General features: G+C 41.4%; 1 protein-coding gene across 20 annotated transcripts in view; it reads left to right on the top strand.

The window, feature by feature from the left end:
* Positions 1–18,816, top strand: part of PANK1 (pantothenate kinase 1) — a 46,898-nt gene that overhangs the window by 1,825 nt on the left and 26,257 nt on the right. For 3 of the 20 annotated variants that reach the window (XM_086752177.1, XM_086752182.1, XM_086752184.1), the window contains exons 2-5: positions 6,957–7,050; positions 8,359–8,447; positions 12,177–12,289; positions 15,230–15,283. In XM_086752177.1, coding sequence (XP_086608303.1) covers positions 6,957–7,050; positions 8,359–8,447; positions 12,177–12,289; positions 15,230–15,283 — 350 coding nt within the window. Of the gene's footprint in view, positions 1–301; positions 437–1,258; positions 1,276–2,992; positions 3,164–6,403; positions 6,529–6,956; positions 7,051–8,358; positions 8,448–12,176; positions 12,290–15,229; positions 15,284–18,360; positions 18,669–18,816 lie in introns of those variants that run through there. The other 17 variants (XM_086752193.1, XM_086752194.1, XM_086752191.1 and 14 more) reach the window with 14 other exon arrangements.

Here is an 18,816-nt window from a genome sequence, read left to right as displayed (position 1 = left end):
CTTGTGGAGCAAGGTTGCCACTCCCCAAGGGGAAAAGGTTTTTTATAAATGATTTGTTTCAACTCTCCCCATTATCCTTAGAAACTAATGCTCATTGTATTTGGGACCGAATTCAAAAGTTGTGGATAGTCTGCTCATCTGAGTGATGAGATGATGCCCTGCGAGACAGCACATCTCAGCTAGCTTTTACATTGCTGTCAGAAGTAATTAGAGGCACTGCTGGGACGTGGCCCAGCATCCTTCAGCGCATCTGAGCAGCAGCCAAACCAGGACTGGCTTCAGAGTCTTTGTACTCAAGTACTTCAGATTCCCCTTGGCACTCCTAGTTCTGCTGTGCTTCCCCACGCCCTGACAGTGCTGCCTTCCCGTCCTTCTGCAGGGTTCTTTTGGAGCCGACTGGCAAGAAAGCTCCCGCTCCTTGTCTTGCAGGAAAATGGTGCGTTGTGTTATCTTTTTGGGAGTCTGCCATATCAGCCCCTTTTCGCCCCTATCTTTCAGGGCAGTGCTTGTCATTTATCTTGTTATTTGCACAGTCCTGTGGATGCATTTCACACTTCCTTTATTTTGATGCTGTACCCTCACTTTCCCGCTCCCATCAGTTGCCTTCAGGTGACATTATTTCGAATGCATATACAGCTGATTTTATGAACTCATGACTTTGCAGGCTGTTCATTTGCTTATTTTTCTTTAGTAATATAGGTATGTTTTCCTTTATTATCTTTTAAGCAATGAGCTACTTCTTCAGTCTCACATTTTCCAGTTTGCTAAACATCATTTTTCTATAGCTGACTTTTGATTCTTTACCTATATGCTTGTTTCTTGCTCATCCCTCCTCAAACATCTTTTAATTTTCTGTTACAGTTGGTGTTGTGTTATCTGAAACAGCAAGACTAGCTTTAAGGTCACAAACTTAAGAGAAAAATGGCTTGTGTTTGTCAGTCTGATTTTTGTGCTTTAGCATGCACGCGTTCAACCTTTCCCGTGAACCGAGCAGCGCAGAGGCGGTCACCTGAAAGCAAACAAATGTTCACGTTGTGTAAGTTGCCTGGCACAGCGTTTCTTCCTTCAGACATGAACGCCTGCCAGATTAATTACAGGAGACAAGGTGGCGCGGCCCGGAGCGTCAGGCTGGCAGCGCTGGCCAGAGTTACCGCCTGGGCCTTGTCCCACGGGCCCCCCCGGCCCCGCTCGCCCTCCGGGGCCCCCGGGGCTGCTGGGGGAGCCGGGCGTGGCCGCGGGCGCTCCCCGGCTGGGGAGGCTTTGCCCCGGGCGCAGGTGACAGCGCCGGGGCCCGGGAGATGGCAGCGGGGCTGGGCGAGGTCCGGCTCTGCGGGGTGGGAGCGGGGGCGGCCCGCAGGCCACCAGCCGGCCCCGCCGGTGCCTCCAGCCGCCGCAGCGAGGCGGGCGGCCAGGGGCGGCTGGCCGGGCCCTTTCCCCGGGGGCGGAGGGGCTTTCCGCCAGCCTCCGGCCTGCAAATGCTGCTGCGGCTGTTGTGTGGGTCAGTCGGTTAACTGAGTATTGCGGGATTTCAGGCGAGGTGGGAGGAAGCTGTCACTGGAAGGAGCTTGTGGATGGTTGCGAGGCCGCTCCCTTGAGGCGCTCTGGGAGCATAAAATGCAGTCTGGAAAATCAGTCACAGAGCCGCCGGCACAGAGCGGGCTTGGAGCACATGCCAGCGTGAGATACCAGGCAGGAGCCTGGCAAGGAAGGAGGGGATCGCTGATGGGTAGCTGGAAGCAAGCCCTAGTGCCTGGTGCTGGACTTGGGACTTGATGTTTGGCTGCTCCAGCAAGTGAGGTGTTGGAGTTCCCTGTGTTCTGTGATCATGATTGTTTAAAAAGTAATTTGCAGAGAAGAGACAGGGAGCTCACAGCTGGAGACACGGTTGTGTTAGGAAGGGTTGTTTAGGTACTGCCGTGTGTGTGCTTCTCATTCAGTGAGGCCTCCTGGTCCCATGTCAGTGTTTTGTGTAATTGAAATGTGCTACGTGTGCTCAGCATATTGCTTTTAAATCTTCATAGCTTCATTTGAAAACTTGTGTATGGCAAACATAGTATTACTCCTTGAGCAGGAGCTGTATTGTCTTACATAGGAGAAGATTTGAAATATATTTATTGAGATGTATTTTGTTCAGTAATTCAAGACTTAGTCTTTGGAAATAGTGTAATTGTCACGAAAAGAAAAGCTATTGCTGTTTCTTCCTGCTTCTCCCTCAACCCTCTGGTTATTCCTTCTGTCCTCTTTGAATTATTGCATAATTCTCTGATGAGCTGAAGAGATCATTTCAGCTGTAACCAACCTTTTAAACTTGTAATTAAACAAAAATTTTCGAAATTGATTATTCTCTGTAATGTGGTCACGTTAAAAAAATCACAGTTTTGAAGGTCACATCTCGCCTTTTGAAATCAGAAACTTCTACCCCTCATCAACAGGCTTAAAACATTCCTAAAGACTTAATTGTGTGTCTTGGATCATTATGCTTGCCAACTGTGTGAGTTTGCTTAGGTTCTCAGGTTATTTTAATTCAAAGAGCCCTTTAATAAGCATGTGAAACTAAGTGCTTCATAGTAATAGTGTTCTATACTGACTCTAGCAACTAAAGCAAGTGAATGGCTTGGATATTCTGAGGAATTAGTAATATAGTTAATTTTTTTTCAGTATTAGTGTGCCTGTTCAAGGCAGGATCATTAGAAGAGTTGTACTCATGCTTTCCTGATATAGTGGGATTCTTAACATCACAGGGGCTTAAATTCATCACAGCATAAATGATAATAAAATATGTTTCTTAATTGTTTCCGTGATACACCCTACTCATTTGAACTGCCAGTCTGGAGTAAAATTTAGTAGCCTGTCCAGATGAATAGTAAGTGAGAAATATTTTGTGTAAGTATGTATATTTATTTATGTTTTACTACCAAAGCAAACTGAAGCTTTACTAACTGGAGGGGGAAAAAAATCTACTTTTTTTTTTTTTTTCTTCTGGCTTTTCTAGAGTCTTTCTGTAACTCTGGCAACAGACGCTATAAGACCACTAGTGATGGCTAAGTATTTTGCTTCCTTCTTGCTGAAAGGGGCTGAGGACGGGAGTCATCTGATCAGGCCAAACAACACAATATTGTATTAGTCAATATAACAGCAAAAGTAGCCTCCGTTGAAGAAAATGGTAAGAACTGTTTTCACATTGTAACACAAGTATTTGTCCTATAAATGTATCGGCTGTTTTGTCTGACTGATTCAGAGTCACGTAGTGAATAGTGTAGTTAGTTATAAGGTGTTTAAGATAAGAGTTGTGAATAGTAAAACAATTGTTTAAAAAAAAACAGTCAAAAGGGTTTTTTTGGGAAACTGTATTTATGCGAGAAAAGATGACTACTCTTAAATTATTTGCTGTCTTACTATTTTTAAGAACAAGTCTGCATAGATGTCTTTTCCGTAGAACTGGCTGCTAAATACAGTTTCTGGGGCATTTGTGATGTGCCCTGGAAAATTAACTCCATCTCAACCAGACCCAGTAGACTGTCTCACTTTACATGACTCAGCATGATCAAAATCTAAACCAGGCATTTTTGAGCTACTGGTAATCACATAATTGGAAACTTTGACAGAATCCACAGGCTGGCAGACTGATGGTTAGTATTGAATAGGTGTGTAATGTTCTTCCCCCCAAGTCAACATGGTACTGATGTCTGAGGACATATTATTAGAAATGGCTCTACAGCTGGAATAATAAATTGAATCCTGTACTTAGAGAAGTCTGTGTGAGTCTTGCCACTGTTTTCACATAGCCAGGATCTTGCATCTTAGTTCTCTTGTGGATTTCAAGTCCTTATTTACTTTGAACATAAAAATGGAGTTGTTGATGCAGACAGACAGATATATTCCAGGGACACTAGCTACTTCAGAAAATGTTTTTTATACATGCTGCTTATATTTCATTAAGGATATTTGAACTGATTGCCCAGTTTTTGTTTGGTTCCCTGAAATGCCTCTCACTTTTTTTTTTTATTTTTAAACCTATGCCTAAGTTCTGCAAATATTTACATGTGTTTTTAGCTCCAGGTCTGGGACTAGGCCTGTTGCCACTTTTTGCCATACAGGATGTTAACTATTTTATTTGCAGAAAGTGTGTTAGCTTGTAACCTCCACGTTAAGGGCTAGATTTTAATACCAAATCTTATTAGTAAAACTTTCTTTCTCTCCATGTGTTGTTGATTCTTTTTCAATCATCCACATAGCTGTATAAATACCAACATGAGTAACCATAATTTAAAGGTAAAATCTCAGAATTGACTTTCCTAAAATGAAACATATGTTTGAGTTTTATTTCAATTGAGGTTTCAGAAGTTTTATTTTAGTTCTAGACTGCTTATGGAAATTCTTCATGGTGTAAGAAATTAAAGCTTTAATCCTTAGGATTACTTTTTGAGAATACTGTTTCTTCTTTTGTAGTGTTACATAAAATACAGGCTGTAAATAACTGTGTAATGATCCTAGAGCCTTCAGAACAGCCCCAGAAAATTGTACCAAAGACATTATGTTGATCATTACATTCTCAACTGTTGTTCTGTCATCTTACTAGAAACGTAACAAGGTAAATGAATTGGAACATGAAGTCAGTACATATCTAGAGTAATGCAATTCTGAAATAGGGAAACTGGCTACGATACCAAGATATATCTAAATATATATCAGATATGTATATCCTTCAGCTGATAGCTGAAGAAACGGAAAGATTTTCAGTAAAGGGGGGCTGTGTGTACATATGTATAAAAATTCTGTGTAGAAGCTGGAAGACTGGACACTTTTGTGTCTCAAAAATATGTGGTTGAAGAGCAAAAAGCATACTGCTCGTTTAACGTGGGCTAAATCCAAGGAGCAGGATATGTTACAGTGTAGCCATTACAGTATTTCAGTGTAGTGTTACTCATCTGTCTGCCTCTGACACCCAAGACAGAGCGTCTTTTACTCTTGGCAAGTCTCAATTGTCTGTCTTGACCTCAGAAACTAGTGCCGTTCTCTGACATTATGTACCATTCCTCAGAATGTCACATGGCTTTGGGCACTTGGGGCTTCTCCTTGAACTCACGTGAAGACGCAATTGGAGTGGGATAGTCACGCCACTGACCTTCAGATGTTTTAACTTGGGCTGCCTGTAGAGCCAGTGGAGAGAAATACTCAGAATAGTTTCAGGCCTAAGTTACATTCTTTTTCTGGAAATGCAGTTATGCTACATGGTACAGCTAAGCAATATAACCATAACCCAAACAGGTCTCTGGAAGAACCTTGCTTTCATCACCTGCCTCTTAGTTTACATATCAAAATTAATGTCTACCATTGGGTGACACGGTTATCCTACAGCATGATAAAAGGGCAAGGAATGAACAATTTTATTTGTTTTCTTTATAGAGAACAAATTTCTTAACCAGTGACTTACCTTTAAAGGGCTTGAAAGTAATGGTTCTTTGACAAGAGCACATGCCCCAGGGCATTTCCTGTTTCGGTCTGAGCTCATCTTTTTTTTTTTTTTTTTTTTTAAGCTTATGTTTTATTAGTATTTCTGGCTGGACATTGCCTATCCTGTAGGAAAAACAGAAGGCAGGGAGCTTAATACATGCTAGACATCTGTCCTGCAGAGACTTAAGTCATAGTCCTGAGAAGAAGGGCCTGTGTTTGTGCCATGCAATTGAACTGCAGTGCTCTTTGCAGTCCTTGAAGAGAAACAGTCTTCTTCACTGAAAGTGGAACAGCAGATGAAAGATGGTGAAAACTCTTAAAGTTTCAGTTGCTCCTCAAAGAGTGGATTAATGAGCAGCTTAGTTTTTAAACATATTCTTATACAATTGTTTTCAGCCAAATTAGCAAGTAGATCTACATGGCCAAACAGGTGCTGGGACAGCAGAAGAGCAGGCAGAAATGGCGATAGGACAAAAGGGGAGGGCTGCTTCTCTTCTGGTAGGCAGTCTTAGATTGGCTAAATTGCTTGGGAAGGTGCATCTTTGGCAGTTCTTCAGTAAGGAGTTGAATATGTAGGTGGCTGCCTGGATTGCAGCCTTTGGGCATATCCAGACTTGCAGAGTTAGAGAGTGAGTCTTTCCAAAGGCGGTTCAACATACAGTTCTCAGTTTGATGGTGCCCTGCCTGATATTGTCAAAACATGCTGCAGCTGAGGATAAGCAGTGTTCTGAAATAAGCCAGGCTTCCGTACCGACAGTTTTCTCCCAGCTGAAATCTGAAGAAACTGAAGGGTTTCCACGGAAATTATGAGTATTACCAAGCATTTGCTGATCTCACCCTCTAGTCAGAATCAACTCCATTTTGCAAAAAAAATGATATGTAAATGACAAAATGCCATTGTTAGTAATTCAGTTTTGTGTATCTTAATTTCCCTTTGCTATTTCAGCAGATTATAGGATCTAACTGCAGTTCCAGTCAGGTGCTTTTGTACAGTGTTGCCAAGTACTGTCATGCTGTCATGCTTCATCATATATGTGGGTGCACCAAAGAATACGTAAACATTTATGAAGCACTGTAAGATCTTTCTGGGTGAATGGCATTATTTATAATGAATGAAGATAATTATTCCAACAATTAATCCAAATATTCTATATAAAGCAGATTTTGTCAGTGTGGAAACATACAACTATTTAGGGGTAAGGGAGGAATCCTTTTATTTTAAGGATAATATTAGTATAAAGTTAGAAATGAGTCATTCTCTAACTAATTTGTAACTGAGTAACTCATGTTCTTGGCACATTAATTATCCAAGACAAATAACTCAGAAATAGATGCTATAGTTTTATTATTGTTTTAGTCAGACGGCTGTTTCTGTTACAAGCAAACATGAGGCTTGATTTCAGGTATAACAAATGTAGCTATACCCTGCAAATTATGCCACAGTGCTGCTTGAGATTGTCTTACACATGCCAAATTTTTTTTATCTGATGTTTTGTTTTCAGTTTCAGGTGGTTGATGTTGCTAGCTACTGAGTGTCTAAAGCAGGCATGGCCACCAAGAATGGCCAGTGAACTTGGGGAAGAAAAACCTAATGTGGTATGTATTTCTTTGCATCCAGAAACTGCGATTTATTAAAGCCTCATCACGGGAATGTTCCTATGAATAAACTTTTCACCCCGAATTCTTAATAAATTGTTCGGTGAATATTATTGAGAACATTGACATGGGGATGATGGGAAGATCCACGCCATCTTTGCTTGGGATGGATGTAATACCATGTTGTTGGCTGTAACCCTCTCTCTCCCTTTTGTTTCTTTTTCTCTCCCCACCCTTCCCCCTCCTCCTTGGTCGCAGTTTGTAAGGTGGTATCACAATGCAGGTCTGAGCAACTTGATCTGGTGGAAGACTCACTGCAGGGGGTTGGAGTAGATGACCTTTAAAGGACCCTTCCAACCCAAACCATTCTGTGATTCTGTGGTCTGATGAAATCACAACTAATGCCAATGCCTGCCGATGATGGAAAGAGAACACAGACCACAAACTTGGGATTGCTGGCCTCTTATTACACAAATCTGTGGCTCACCTTACCCTTTCTCAGTTCCCTTTGTTCCTGTCCTTCCTCTGTATCATTGCCTCGTATCACTAGTTGCTGGGAACCTAGTGTCATTTGGCTCTACATACACTCTTCCCTGAAGAAGTCAGATGTTACCTCCATGTTGGACATTCAGCATGCAATGAAAATATGGAACACAATTTTATTGTAATAGTTCTGAATGATTTTCAGATGAAGTAATGAAGAGGAAAGTCTGGCACATTTTAGAGAGATGTTAATGTTTCTCAAATATGATTCTTAAACTGGATGTTTAAGTTTTTAATAACATTAGAAATTATTCATGTTTGTTGCAGATACCTATACAACCTTATTCTTAAAAAGGAGGCTATTTGCTAGTATAGGTGAAATTATTCCTGTACTGAAACAGGAGAATGTCTTAAGAAAACTGCATTGAGTAGTAGTTTCTATTCTCTTTATTTTGTTCAGTTGTAAATATAGTGGACAACATATCAGATAACTGTTGACATAGCGGATAACACAAATTGTGTCAAACAAGGATTTCAAACTGCGTGTTTTGAGGTCAGTAACCTGCGTGCCTAGAACTTTGATCACACTGGTAATGGCCAATGACGTAAGTTATGTGGATATACATGCAAAGATAAATAGGTAGCTTTTCACTAAATTTTACAAGCAGAACAGCAAAATGTCAGTGAAGTGAAAATGTATGTTTCCAATAGGCTCAAGGTGCTTCAACAAAGGAAGCTAATACTATTGAGTTAATTTGCTGAAACTGCAAGCAAGGGTTTTGTTTTTTTTTTTGTTTGGTTGGTTTTCTTTTTAAACCTAAATAGATCCTGTTTTCAATAAGCAGCATGAAAGAGAAGTCTTTCCAGGGCCCTACCATATCAACTGGAAGACAGCATGTTCTGTCTGATGAAATGTAAGTTTGACTGCTAATTGGCCAACCCAAATCATTGCTAGATTAATTGCCAGTTTTACTGAGAGTACAACTTCTGGGAAACTAAAGGTGTTTCTTGAATCTATTATTGGCTTAAGACATTGTGATGTTTTTCAAACAGAAGTCTTTCAGATTTCCATTTCAACACTGACCTTGCCTAGGCAAATGAGTCAAAAATCCAAAAATGGCTCTGGAATACTGCAACTACATTTTCTAGTTGGGGGGCATGGGTATTTTAATTTCCGTTTTGGACCAAACTGATCAAAATGTGGGTTTTAGTTTGGAGGTGAGACCTATCTGCAAGTCCTTTCTCAGATCTCTCACAAATTACTGTTTGTTTTAGCATTGTTGCTTTTGTTTCTTTAAATGAGAGGTGAGAAGAGCAGTTATTCACAGTCTGTGAGGTGTCTGAAGATCTGTGGGTACAGAGCACGACATAAGTGCAAAGTATTTAAATTCAGAACTATGTTAATGTCTTCTTCCTTTTTCCTTATGCCAGTCAGTGCTGTGACTGAAAAAAATCTGCTTATAATCAAATTTAAACCTGATTGGTGAACAGGGGCAGAGATTTTGGCTTTTTTTGTTTTAACCACAGACTTTGTAGTTCTGTGAAACTAGAGTTCCAGCCTGATTTCTCTCTATAGGAAAGAGATTTTTTTTTTTTTTTAAAATGTTTGCATTGATTAAGTAGTCTCTGCTAATCCTATGAAAACAGTCGTGATGTGTCAATCCAGTGCTGTTTGTATTTCCATCAAAATGTGGGAATTAATCTGCTCTAAAAATGACTTGGTTTATGTATGCATTGTTTAGTTTATATTTTCTGGGATGATCTAAGGCCTGAAAACTGGCAATGATAAGGAGGTCATAAATCAGATAACTTTTCTTGGTTTAGGATTTTAGGTCAGGCATATCAATTCCAGTTTATAGTAGATCTCAGTTGTGCTGGTCAGTGGGGACTAGGTCATGTCATGTCATTTGGGGGGATTCTCTTATTTGCGATCCTTAACCACTGATGCCTCATAACCACTGCAGCAGTATTTTCCTCATACCTTCATCTGAGGGGATAGCTGTACATTCCTTTCTGGCTTGTGTGCTTGTTCTGTTTTTATTTTTTCCCCTTCTTAGAGAAAATGGAATGAAGACAAGATAGGTATCTCTTTTGATATTTTAAATAAATTTTATAAATGGAGGAAAAGCGAATCAATTGGTGCTTGCAACTTTTAGAGCGGTCAGGCAAAAAGTATGAGATTGATGTCTTAGTCCTATCAGTTCTGTTTTCAGTGGATATGCAGAGGTTTTGTAAACAGAAAAGGTATCTTTGTCTTCTGTCTTACGAGAGATACACAATGCTTTTGTTTTCCCTTCCCATGTGTGAAATTGCTAGCACCAGAAGTAACTCTGTAGCTTCTTTATTCGACTTCCATGTCAAAATTAAGGATAAATACGACAAATTTTGTTAGCAGTGTTCAAGAGATCAAGGAGTCTGATTTAGCATTCTGGGTTAAAAAGAACAATACATGTGTATAATGAGGACTTTATACGTGAGTGTTAAAATAATGCTTTGGTCCCAAGGAATTCAGTCATATGTTATGAGAGAATACAAAATCTTTTGTGCTCTGTGGTACTTGGCATATATGTTTCTTAGACCCTTTCAGGTTAATCATAGATTCAGAGAACTTGTTTTGATGACCCACATTGTCTCTTTAAGTCTTAAATTCCCATTAGACCAAGTGTGTGTTCGTATTTGTATGTTTTATTACAAGATAACAAATATTTTGATGACACTAATATTACTGCAGTGAAATGCAAGTTGCCTTCTATGCAAGAATGACCTTGGAAGTTACTTTCTACTGTTTTTTTTTTTTTTTTCACAATGTATCTAATGAAAAGACAGACGTGTTATTATAGATTATAGTTCTATTTTTCTTTTTTTTTGTGTGTACATAGTTTGTATTGACCTTGTGAAAATCTGAAAGCTCTAAATTGGCCTCTTGAACAAAACAAAATACATTGCACAGAACATACTATTCACTGTAATATTTACTCTGAAAGGTCACCAGTCCCAGAAATATCGGAGGATGTAGCTGTGGCAAACCAATCCAATGTTACCATAATATTTGGTTGTTTCCCTTCTTTGTTACCAAGTAGTTGGAGCCTTTAGGAACAACTTTGTCGTTTATAGCACAGTCCCTTCCTACACAAGTCTCTCGTTCTTTGCAAACATGGATTAAAAAGATTAGCATTTGAGTTTTATTGTGTGTGGTTTCAGCTTAGTCTCACGAGGACATATTAAATGTTTTTTCAGCATCAAAAACCTAAACAAATCTTTGAGTTATCTATCTGAAAGCAAAGTCATATTGTTCAAGTACTAAAGTTTTCACTCCAGATTAGTTGTGGTGTTTGAATTTAGCCCTGTGCTTAAATGCACATTCAGGCATATACTTCCCTGCTACTGAAGGTGGTTGAGGAGAAACTCCAAAAGTGTGGTGTGTTTCCCTTTTACACTGATTCCCATCCCTGGACTAGTTTGGAAGAAGGAAAGTGAAAACTCTGTGTCCATTCTACCTTCTGATGGATACTGTGTGTCCCCTTCTGTGGTTAGAAGAGGAAGCCAGTTTTGTCTGCATTGGAGGTTAGGTGTGTCTAGCTAGAATAGTTCAGAGAGATGCCTTATTTTCCTCTTCCACATACAGGCATAGAAAGTCTGGTTCCTTGTTGTTACTTGATTCATAATCATTAATATCTCTGGGAATTTCATGTCAGCATTTAAGCTCTGAGAGTACAGACCAATGCAAGTGAAAAATCTCTGTGCAGCTGAGTATTGATAGGAGAACCAGTTTCTCCTCTTCTGATGTGGCAGTGCTGAATGGGGAAGAGAGAGTCTTTTATAATTGTCAGCCATTCTCTTGTCTTTCAAACTGCTTGTTTTGAAACTGTCACTTCCCTCCTGATGACATTATGAAGGACCATATAAAAATGCCGAGTTGAAAAGCAGGTGAAGACATTTAGCCAAGCAGAACCAGTATGCATACATACATGAGGAGAATTGTCTATGGGGGAGCAGTCAGGAGCAAAGGCCATTGTTTTCTTTACCAAATGCTCTGCCACTTGTTGCTATTTTATTTTTTTTTTAATGATGATGAACAGTATTTCTCAGTCAGTGGGTTGTGAACCTGCATGTTTTCCAATTACATTTTGCATATTTAAGTTTGATAGATAAAGATAAGCAGCAGTACGCTGAGCCAAATACTTAGAGTGGATGGGGGCAAAGGAGAGTGTATTTGAAATGAGATCTTTAGCTTTTTTACATATGTAAGTTTGAATCTGTTACTGGTTTTCCCTTTTTTACGAGCTGCAGAATAGCAACTATGACATAGGAAAAAAAAGATTATTCACCTCCAATGCTGACTTTATCTTCACTGGTTTGTACTCCTAAGGAATAATCAAGGACTAGTTTTTAAATGTTTACTGATTTGGGGAGTTGTATTTGAAATGTCTGAACTAAGACACTGAAGGTTTTTGCTTCCTGTAAAAGAAGGGCACTAACAGCTCTGCCAGGGATCAGTTAAAATTGTGGAGAGTAAATGCACCTTCAAACTAAGTTGTAATTGTCTAGTTGGACACAGAGAAACAGAGATACCGCCTTTAGAAGGCTTTAGAAGGAAAAGGTTCTCACTGTTTTGTGTCTGTTGCATGCTTTTTTTTTTTCAGTTGGGATGAAGGACGGCAACTGCAGTCTCTAACCTCATCTCAGAACTGCCGAAGGACAACTGTAGAAATCACTTGGACCACTGCAAAGTCTAGTCACAGGGATGAGCAGGCTGGTAAGACCAGACTACAGCTATGTACTTTTCTGACTGTTATTCCCTAGTCTTGGCTATTGTTGCTAGAGATGTAACTCATGTTACTCCAGCTTTTTCCAGGTGCAATTGCTACTGCTTTGCCTGGACACTCAGCTTGGTGCTTGGGCCAGGAGGTCTATCTGTGCCCTATTTGTCATCAGTGAAGTGAAAGAATATTCCTCCTGGGGGCTGTTCAGATCGCCAAAGCTAAGTTCCTGTTTAGACAGAGCGCCTTTCTCCATGTTTCTCTCAATTGATGAAAGTGACAGGGATCTAAGCTCAACTCTGTGCAGAGGAACAGGGCTTTTCTTCATTAAATCAACAGGTTTTGTTTAAGTGTCACAGAAGGCATAATTGAAAGGAGGTGGGTGGGGAGGGAAGGAACTGATGTTCTCAATATCATCTTTCATGGCCTCAATCTGGCAAAGATTTAGACATATGACTAAATTTATGCCCTTCACTTCCTCTGTCATGTGCAATCAGTTTTCCCTCTCAGATGCATGAGTGTTTGGGGAAAGCAGAATCCTTGTGCTAGCTAGCTGTTGTCATAGTAAGGCTTAGCTTTCCTGTGATCACACTGATAATACTAGAGCTCTTTTGGTCCCTTTTTAAAGACTCTGATATTGCATTTTACAGAAAAGAATTCTAAACAGTTTTAGAGCTGTTTTGTCCCCTTTGATTTACACATCTATCATCTGTGATTATATAGTTATGCTTGACTGTTAGTCTTCTAGCCCTGCAATTTGAAGTAGGGCAAAAAGAGCATTAATACATATTTTAAATTTGTCTACCAAAGGTCTTGCATACACCAAAAAAATATGAGGTTTTTTTCCCCAGTTCTGAAAAGAAATTAGGAAGAAATACGGGACTCCTAGACTTGGCACTTTCCTTTTGATATGTGTGATATGTGAATATACCTGAAACAAATCAACAGTATCTGATTTTTTGAAAGAATGTTCTTAATATTTTTATGTTAATTTATTAAGGTGTACTGTATTTATTTTCAAAGTGATAAAATTGAATAAGAACTAGTATAACTTTCCTGTAATATAGAAATAGGATGAACATAGAAGTAATCTGAATGGAAATACAAAGAGGAATGGCAAAGTGCCAACAACCCCTTGAACACAAATCTGCAGGCAGCTATGCCATGAGTCAGTTTCATTACTGTTTCATTACACTCTTTGCATTGCATAATACAGTTTGTGGAATTTGAGAAGATGTGTACATGCTCCTCAGTACCACTTCTCTCCAAAATATGACCAAAGCTTTGTAGCTCACTGGCTTTGAATTAAAATAACACCATTGGTGCTCTGTAAGATTTTTTTGGTTCTTGGGTAATGGATTTACATGTGAACCTGTTTGATGCTTATTTTAGCTTAGCCTCGGACCTGGGATGTGGGAGCCCCCCAGAATGAGGGACGATGAGCTAATCCTCATAGGTTCCTAAAAATTTCAAGCCAGATTGCCTGATTATAACATTGGGTGGGTTTTTTGTTTTTGTTTTTGTTTGTGGTTTTTTGTGGGTGGTTTTTTTTTTTTGGTGTGTTTTTTTTTTTTTTTTAGTTCCATCGGTTTTGAAAATGTAAGGGCTGGAGCGCAACACTTTAGATCTTGTGGCAGAGTATATTAATCACAAGGTGGTTGTTAATTTGCTGAAGCTGACTCATAGTGTTAGAGAATTGCAGCCTGGCCCTCTGTGTTTATAAACAAATAAATGGCAGTGATAGAAAGCTGGGTGTCTGAAGTGCAGGCAAGTATGGAATAATCCATGAAGTGTTTGCCATACAAATGTGTAATATGCAGTAAGTCAGTATAGAAGACTTCTTCACTGTTCTGAGTCCATTTGTGTCCCGGATTCTTCAGCATACTGTGTGTTTGTTGTCCTTTTACCACCAGATTGCTGGTTTACAGTGAAATATATAGAAAACTATTTAAAAATAAAAAAATAGTTTCCACCTACTCCTGTTCAGAAAGGAAGACAGAAATACTGAGTAAATGTTAATATTGAAAGAACTGGAAGCATCCTTGATTTTCTTTGTCAATATTGCACCTCTACCTGGATTGTCATCTTGCAAGTTAGACTGAACTGGCTCACAAGGTTTGTTTAGGAAGTTAGGATAAAAGGAAGAGGAAAAATTTACTTTGGTTGCACCAAAGCATTAGAAACTGAACCCGTAATACATAACATGAGTTCATTGATGGATATTGTATGTTCCACCTAGTTCTTGATTTGCAACAACTTAAATATATGTAAAATACACAGAAATTAATATAAAGGGATGTAGGGTAGGCAGTAACATACTGAATGTCTATGTATGGTATATGAAGGCAGTAGCTCTTAAAAACAATACCTGCTTTCAGCCAGTGATGCATTGTCTCGTAAATAGTATGGATTAAAAAACAGCAGACAACAGATCTTGACCCAGCTGCTTAAACATGAGATGAGCAGGACGGTTTATTTCTACTTTTTGTCCTGTTTTGAGAAGGTGACATTATCACTTGTCATATTTCTTCTGGATTGTGTTTTCTAAGATGTTCCAGATTTTCAAATACTAAATATAATGTGAGAGCTTCACGTCACCAATTTAGCCCCTGTGCAGAATATTAGAAGAACACAGGCTGTCTGCATCACTACATCAGGAATGAGTTCATGAAATGTGGTGCTGTGGTTCTACCTGTGGCTCTCAGCTGATGCAGAATAGGATGAACAGTTCATCTGCTCCCAGTTTCAACTTTATTAATGCAAAAGGCTCAGGTCTCTTTCACCTGAATGCCAAAATGGATTGCCCTGTAGTTTGTTTGTGCCCAGAATAAGCAATGCTATATGCACTTGAGGACATGAGATTCCTTCATTTTACACCCTTACAGGTGATCACATAATCCATTAAGCGTGCTCTAATTTTATTCCCTTTGTCTTAGCTTGCATATCAGAAGAGTTGAAGAATTCTGAAATCAAAACTGAAGATGAAGAGGGTATGTAAAACCTTTCTAAAAGCTCATTCCAAAATTAAACAAGTGTAAGCAAAAATAATATTAAAAAGGTGATATTTTGCAGTGCAAAAATCAGTTCATGTGATATTCATCAGTACAAAGTCTGAAGTTGTTTTGATAAAGCAGCTCATTGGTTTGAAACTTAATCTTTCCACAACAGAAAAAGTTTGGAAAGTGTTTTCATCCATTCCTGCTGTAAAGCTTACAAGATCAGGGAAACTTGCACAAGTAGAAGTGAATCTGTCCCTGTACATAAAACTGCCAATTGATTTGGACAGTCTTTAACATTCCTCCATTTTTGTATTTTCTCCAGCATTATTTGAGGTGACATTTGTTGTTGTTATATGCCATTGGTCTTCATTGCCCCTGCACTTGTCAGTGATTTGGATCATATCCCAACAGTATTTTCCTGACCTACTATTTCTATTCAGCACAGTCTAGTCCTCTTCTATCCTGGACATAATTGTACAATATTTACAGCAAAATATTAGGGAAGTATTTAATTAGAAACAAAATATTGGAAAGAACCCTAAGAAAGGTCTCTATCCCATGCCTTCTCCTTGCTCTAAGTCAGGATCAGCTCTGCCTAGGCTGTTCCTCACTTACTTAGCTTTTCCTAAAAACTTGAAGCAATGGACAGTTGAGTCTTCCGGTGCAGTCTAATGCTTGTCTTAACTTCATTCTAGGAAATTTCTGCCTCAAGTTTAAAGTAAGTTTCTCTTACTGCAGTTATTGCTTATGAATTCTTTATTGTTTCTCAACAACTGTGATGTAGTTCCTTTGCTGTTACCTGCTCCAGGATTGAATATCCCTTTACATCTTTCATCTCCTAGACTAAAACTTGATGTTTCATTTAATCCTTTGTTAGTTATTCCAGAAGTTTAGTACCTAAAATGGGTTACAGTACTTGAAACAGATACTGTATTCCATTGCAAAGTCTGTGAACGGACTGCTATCCTACCACAGGGAAATGTAAGCGAGCAATTAAAGGTGGTCTTGCTGCTGTTGGAGTAAAGTAACTGAGATAGTCTGAGATGTAGTAACTGCCTATGTGTCTGCCCCCAGTTACGCTGCAATTGCAGAGAAAGACAGGTTTGCAGGAATGATCCCCTGTTCTGCATTGGGCTGGCTGTATGTGGCATCAGTTTCTGTATCAGGGACGGAGAAGGGGACAACAGCAGGGAGTACTGGGGACAGCAGCAGGGAGTACTCCTCATGCCCTGAGAGGCCTGAATTAACAAGGGAAGTTCATAAAGTGTAACCAGCCAGCTGCCTAGAAATGCCAACAAGTGGTATGATGCTCCCTGCTAGCCCAGGCAGCAGACTTCTGGTTTTTAGTTTAAACATAATTCAGTAAGTTATGGAGTTCTTAAAGAACTTCACAGTTTTGGAAACACTACAGCTCCTTCTACCAGTAAGTGTACGTTGCCTGCCAGGTTTGCAGGAATGATCCCCTGTTCTGCATTGGGCTGGCTGTATGTGGCATCAGTTTCTGTATCAGGGACGGAGAAGGGGACAACAGCAGGGAGTACTGGGGACAGCAGCAGGGAGTACTCCTCATGCCCTGAGAGGCCTGAATTAACAAGGGAAGTTCATAAAGTGTAACCAGCCAGCTGCCTAGAAATGCCAACAAGTGGTATGATGCTCCCTGCTAGCCCAGGCAGCAGACTTCTGGTTTTTAGTTTAAACATAATTCAGTAAGTTATGGAGTTCTTAAAGAACTTCACAGTTTTGGAAACACTACAGCTCCTTCTACCAGTAAGTGTACGTTGCCTGCCTGCCTTCCTACCCTCTTCAGGGCAACCGCTTTTGGGCTGGGAATTACAGCAGTTGCTTATGCATTAGGATATGAGGAGAATTTGAAGTGTTTTAATCATCTTCAGAACATTGATTACTGGTTTTTAGGAAGAAAATTTTACTTGTTCTTTGTTCTCAAACACTCTTTCTTCATTTCCCCAACTTCATAAATGTTTCTCTGTCGCTTGCTCCCAGTTACCTAAACTGAATGTTCTGCTCCCAGCTGAGAAGTGGAGAGAATGTGAAGTTACCTCCTCTCATGAAGCAGTTTCTTAATACAGCATCCCTTTCTAGAGGCAGTTAGAATACCTCTTCACTCTTTGTAGGTGTTTTACAGTGAAGGGCCTGTATCCTATACTAATTTTAGGTGTAAGGAGGAGCCATTATGTGACCTGTTTTTACTTTAAGGAAAATCATCCATGTAGTGACTGGCAGTTTGTATAAAGAAGTGACCTTCATGTGCAGAGCAAAATTCAATTACTGTTTCTTTTCAAGTATACACATGACACTGCAACACAGTTCACCCAGTTGTTGGGGGGTTTTTTATGTCCACTTGATATTTAATAATTTAATTCATAAAATGTGCTTTTACACTTGGTTGTCTCAGTGGTTGGGGGAGTAAATCACAGTCACAAGTTATCAGTGCTGTGCAAGGAAAGCCAAGATACTAAAAAAGCACAAGGTCAAACACATTCAAGGTCACACTGGTCCCTCTCAGCTGTGGAGGAAACCTGTGACAATGTAGACAAAAATTTGTATGTCGATGCGGATGCACAAACAGGTTTGTGTGAGGTAGGAGGCATAACTGGGATCACAGGCACGGAGGCCTCAGAGCCGCAGATACCTGAGTCACTCGAGTGTGCGTGCGGACACCGTGAAGCGACAATCACGCTGCAGCCGGTTGCAGGGGGAGGCCTGCCCGGTGTGCTCGGCGCGCAGGGTCACGGGAGCCAAGTCACACTGAAATCGCGCCGCATGCCAGCTCCCAGTGTGACCCTGTCCCTGCCAGCCCGCTCCGTGCGAGTAGGGGCCTGGGGCTGCTCGCGGAGCCCCGCAGGTGCCGGGCGCCGCGGCCGGGAACGCGCACGTTGGCCGGGGCGGGAACGGGGGGGGGGGTCGCCGCGTCCCCGGCGGAGGGCGGCGGCCGCCCCTCTGCAGCGCGCTGCGGACAGGACGCCTGCGCCGTGCGCCGCCGGTGGCGGGGGGGCGCGCGCCGCATCCCCAGCGCACGGAGCTGCGGGTACGGGCGCCGGCATGAGCGGAGGCTCCGCCGCGCCCAGCCGAAGCTGAGCCGGGAGACAAAGGGGAGAGGCCGCCGCCATGGGGGAGCAGCTCCGCGCGCAGCCTGCCGCCCCAGCGGGGCCGCCGCCCGCCACCGCCTGCTCGTTGCTCGGCGGGCTGCTGCAGAACGGCTTCCACCCGTCCAGCCAGCCGCTGAGCAACGGCGGCTGCGGGGAGGCGCCGCACCCGCTGCTGCTCCGCCCGGAGCTGCCGCCGCTCAGCCACGGCTCCCCGGCCAAGAAATGCAGGCTGCGCCGGAGGACGGATTCGGCTCGGCGGCACAGGCCACGTAAGTAACGAGCGCGGCGGCACTGCAGGGCGGCACAGGCCACGTAAGTAACGAGCGCGGCGGCCCGGCCCGCTTCCCGCGGCGCTGTCGCAGCCCGGCCCGGCGGGCCTCCACACCGGCCGAGTGTCAGGCGGCCGCGAGTGCCGCG

Source organism: Chlamydotis macqueenii, chromosome 7 (genome assembly GCF_036417535.1).
Source record: "Chlamydotis macqueenii isolate bChlMac1 chromosome 7, bChlMac1.mat, whole genome shotgun sequence".
Classification (NCBI taxonomy): Eukaryota; Metazoa; Chordata; class Aves; order Otidiformes; family Otididae; genus Chlamydotis; species Chlamydotis macqueenii.
The sequence above is the reverse complement of the archived record's forward strand: the minus strand, read 5'-3'. Positions and strand labels throughout refer to the sequence as shown.